This window comes from Coccinella septempunctata, chromosome 2 (genome assembly GCF_907165205.1).
Source record: "Coccinella septempunctata chromosome 2, icCocSept1.1, whole genome shotgun sequence".
Taxonomy (NCBI): domain Eukaryota; kingdom Metazoa; phylum Arthropoda; class Insecta; order Coleoptera; family Coccinellidae; genus Coccinella; species Coccinella septempunctata.
Window position 1 is genome coordinate 9,562,291 of NC_058190.1, and position 3,698 is coordinate 9,565,988.

Consider the following 3,698-nt stretch of genomic DNA (forward strand, 5'->3'; position numbering starts at 1 on the left):
CTTGGAGATGTATAAAAAGGTTGTCTATTTCATTGATAAATATTGATAAATTTTGACCTGGAGAAAATTCAGGTATTGAGTTCAAAAGCAATTGTATATCTTGTCTTGACATTGCGTCAACTACAGGTGGGTTAGAAGAAGTTTGGTTATTCATTTCGAGGTTTTCAAAATTTCTCCTTTAAGGATATGGTTGCAATCTTCTATTTCTAATTGATTGATTGTTCGAAAAACTTGTTCCTAATTCTAATAGTTCTGAACCTAATTGGTTATTCAAAAAGTTTGTTCCTTATTCTAATAATTCTGAATCTTCAGCGATAACTTCTAGTACGCTTGAAGAATCGGTATGTGTCATTGAACTTTGGGATTCTGGGTTTAAGGAAAGAGATTGATAGACTTACATCACCAACATATGCATCCTAGGGTGTGTAGTTCCTTCTTCTTAATCGAAGTGGATCGAGTTGATGTCCATTCTTCTGGATGGAGTGGTAGAATTGATTCTCTGCTGGTTCGATGTGGTTTCTTGGTGATACCGCACAAAGACTTGATAGTCACCGGGAGTTCCTCGAACACTCTTCGAACAGCCTGTACAATTGCCGGACGAGTCCTTATTCACTTATGGAAACTGATTTTAGTTTTTTTTCTTTTCACTAAAACCCCGTTGCGATATCCTGTTCGCAGCGCCAGTTATGAATAACGTATCCAAAAGTCTATTCTTAAAAAGAACTTATTTCTTTTTAGGGTTGCCAATGGTAATTAAAGGACAACTCAATAGAATGGATATCGTTTCTATTTGTTCAAAGAAAAATCAAATGAATCTATTTAACGCTAGACATCAACTAACTACTATTCAAATTATGAAAAACGGAAAGAGTCACAATCGGTGGTCACGCCTTGTGCCGTCTTCCAGGAATCCTGTATTTCGGGTTCCGATGCGATTCCGTGCTTATTGTGGGAAACGGTATCGTAACAATATAAACATTGTAGGAGTAACATACTCTCGACCTTGTAATTGTTCTTGAATCCTTTCCAAGAACACTGCATGGCAAGGGAATTTGTGAAGACCCTTGCCATCACCCTCGAATGGAAGTCCTTGGAAGTCAAGCCTCCTATCGATTTGAAGTATTGGGTCTGAAAAACAAATAATTCTTTGGAAAAGGAACTGAAAAATCTTTATCTTTATGGAAAAGCATTCTTGATAAAGTGAATTAATATTAAAGAAAAAAAAAATATTGTGCATTCTCTCAAGATAAAAACTCACCACTTTTTTTTTCTCCTCCTCATCTTCTAATCTTGCCTCAAATTCCTTCAATTTTTCCAAAGACGTAAACGGAAATTCATCCCTCAAATCAGTGTGATTCAGCACTTCATTCTTTCCTCGCTGTAAATTTAGCTCCTCAATTTCTAGGAGAATCCTCCCAACAAGTTCAGTCAATCTATCAATCTTTCTTTCTAGGTTCCCTAGAAGTGAATTTTATAATATTACAACTCATTTTGTTGTTCCTTGTATTTTTCTCTTCAAGAAATATTTTTACCATTGTTTTCAACTCTAGTCTGAACCTCTTGATTGATTATGGACAAGGGTGAATCAGGTATTGTGTATCGATTTTCTATAAAAATAAACAATCATAAACAGCACTTGTAGATATTCTTCATTTCTTAACTGGAAATGAAGAGACTGAAATATTCAATATATATAACTTACCAGTGGAAAGTGGCTCATGTTGGTTGACACCTGTTTGTTTTGGCCCTGACGGGTGTTGTAAGATCTCTATAAAATACAATCAATTTATAAACTAGGGGTTCCTCTCTCAACATTCAAAGTTATTTTTTATTCTGCGCAAAAATGCACAAATGCATTCTGTTAAAAAGCAACTCAAGAGTATAATTACCATTGTGTTCGATAGCAACTGTTCCTGTCATGCGGGGAGGACTGTAGAAATTGGAAGAAGTTTGAGGCCATAACCGAGTTAAGTTCTCTGAAAAGCAAAATATTTGTGATTAAGAGATATATAGGTCTTAAGATTATTCACGCTATTAGGTAATTTAGAAATATAATATTATCATTAGAGATTGGGGTATTTAGATATAATAGACCATTTCCATGTTTCAAATAATATTATCATATTGTGTTCCATTTTGAGAAGACCTGGCCTATGTGGTTAAAAATTATTGCAATAACAAACTATTTGCCTAGTGTTTGAAAAAGGTGTTTTCAACAAAATATACATTTCTGATAGAAACATTTAAATTACATCATACATCTATCTTATTATACATCCCTAATGGATTCAATAATGAACTCAATACAAGTAGCTCCAATAAAATTTTACATATCCAAACTGATAACCCAACTGAAACTATCTTTATTAACTGTATGTAATTCTCCCAATGAAACACCATTCCATTTTACTATTTCAAAATATACCAGATGCAGTTACAAACTTTACCTGGTTGTGGCATCCCGATCTCCTGTAGTCTATAATCTGAAAAAAATACATCAATTGTAGAAAAGGCTGAAGAACTTTTTTTGTCTTCTAGCAAAAAACTATTACCTGAATCTGCTGATGATTGATCAGCTTCCTCCATTGGTGGAGACGCACATTTAGAATAACGACCTTAAAAAAATGATTGAGTGAATAATAGGTTCATGAAACAACAAGTTACCTGGTACATATTTCGAAAGTAAATAAATTTTATTCAGACTCGTAAAAAATAGCCAAATTCTGGTCAAAATAGAGTTTGAATACTTCTACTATCCAAAAATATATCTCATCAGCGACTGTTAGATAATTTTGACCAAATTATAGTATGATTGAACTGAAATCCAGCTTTACTGAAATTTCGAGTCTATTTTATAAAAAAAAAAAAAATCGTTTTTGCTGTAATATACTCAATAGTAATTCATGATTTGAAGTTTGCTTGATGATCACCACAAAGAAACCTATTTACCTATCAGGTGCTTCGAAATTTTTTTTTCTTAGGCCTCTGCCTTTCTCATCTTCTGATGAGGATTCCCTAATGCAGTGCCTTCTAGCATCTGCAAGACTATCTGAAATACATAAAAATGTAAATACAAAATGAAATTCTAATACTCCAATATTTTTTATTGTAAATGACAAAAATCTACCAAAAATATACAACAGCTTTTTCAGCCTTTCATAATATATGTACATAATTGAAATAATGTTTGATAGCATTGCTGAATTTTTTTCAAGGCTTCACATAACTTGAACAAGCGAATTCATTTTTATTAAAATGAAAATATTTGTGTACGCTCTTTTGGAAAGAATGGAAGTAACTTACCACATATTCGATCACACCTGATTGGACATAATTTCCATGAACCCGAGGGTGGTGTTCCGTTTAGTGTATAGTTGGATGGAGGTATATTAGTTGGATGGAGGCCACATACACATGGTATTATTATTTTTCAGCCAAGAAATGGGCACTTCTTGGACAACTTCTGAATCTCCCTGGCATTCATCCACAAAGCAGACAACTGCATACGACATTTTCCTAGAAAAGTTTTGAAAGCAGCAGAATGATTTGTATGTCTCAGATCAGCCCGACAACACAATCCCCAAGAATATGATTCGATTCCAGATTCTGTCAAGCCTTGTCTGATGATATTTCGACAAAATTCATTTCCACAGAACTTGAATATTGAAAAATTCATTATGATTGAAAATTTAAATTGA

At 33.5% G+C, this 3,698-nt stretch overlaps 1 protein-coding gene across 1 annotated transcript; it reads right to left on the reverse strand.

Moving 5' to 3' along the window:
* Positions 1-286: 286 nt before the first annotated feature.
* Positions 287-3,417, reverse strand: LOC123306932. Its single transcript, XM_044889135.1, has 10 exons — positions 3,304-3,417; positions 2,950-3,049; positions 2,553-2,615; positions 2,448-2,483; positions 1,890-1,976; positions 1,703-1,768; positions 1,533-1,607; positions 1,259-1,458; positions 996-1,128; positions 287-366 (listed from the first exon to the last, which is right to left on the reverse strand). The coding sequence occupies exons 3-10, from the start codon at positions 2,584-2,586 to the stop codon at positions 287-289; spliced, it is 711 nt and encodes a 236-aa protein (XP_044745070.1). The 5' UTR covers positions 2,587-2,615; positions 2,950-3,049; positions 3,304-3,417.
* Positions 3,418-3,698: the final 281 nt, after the last annotated feature.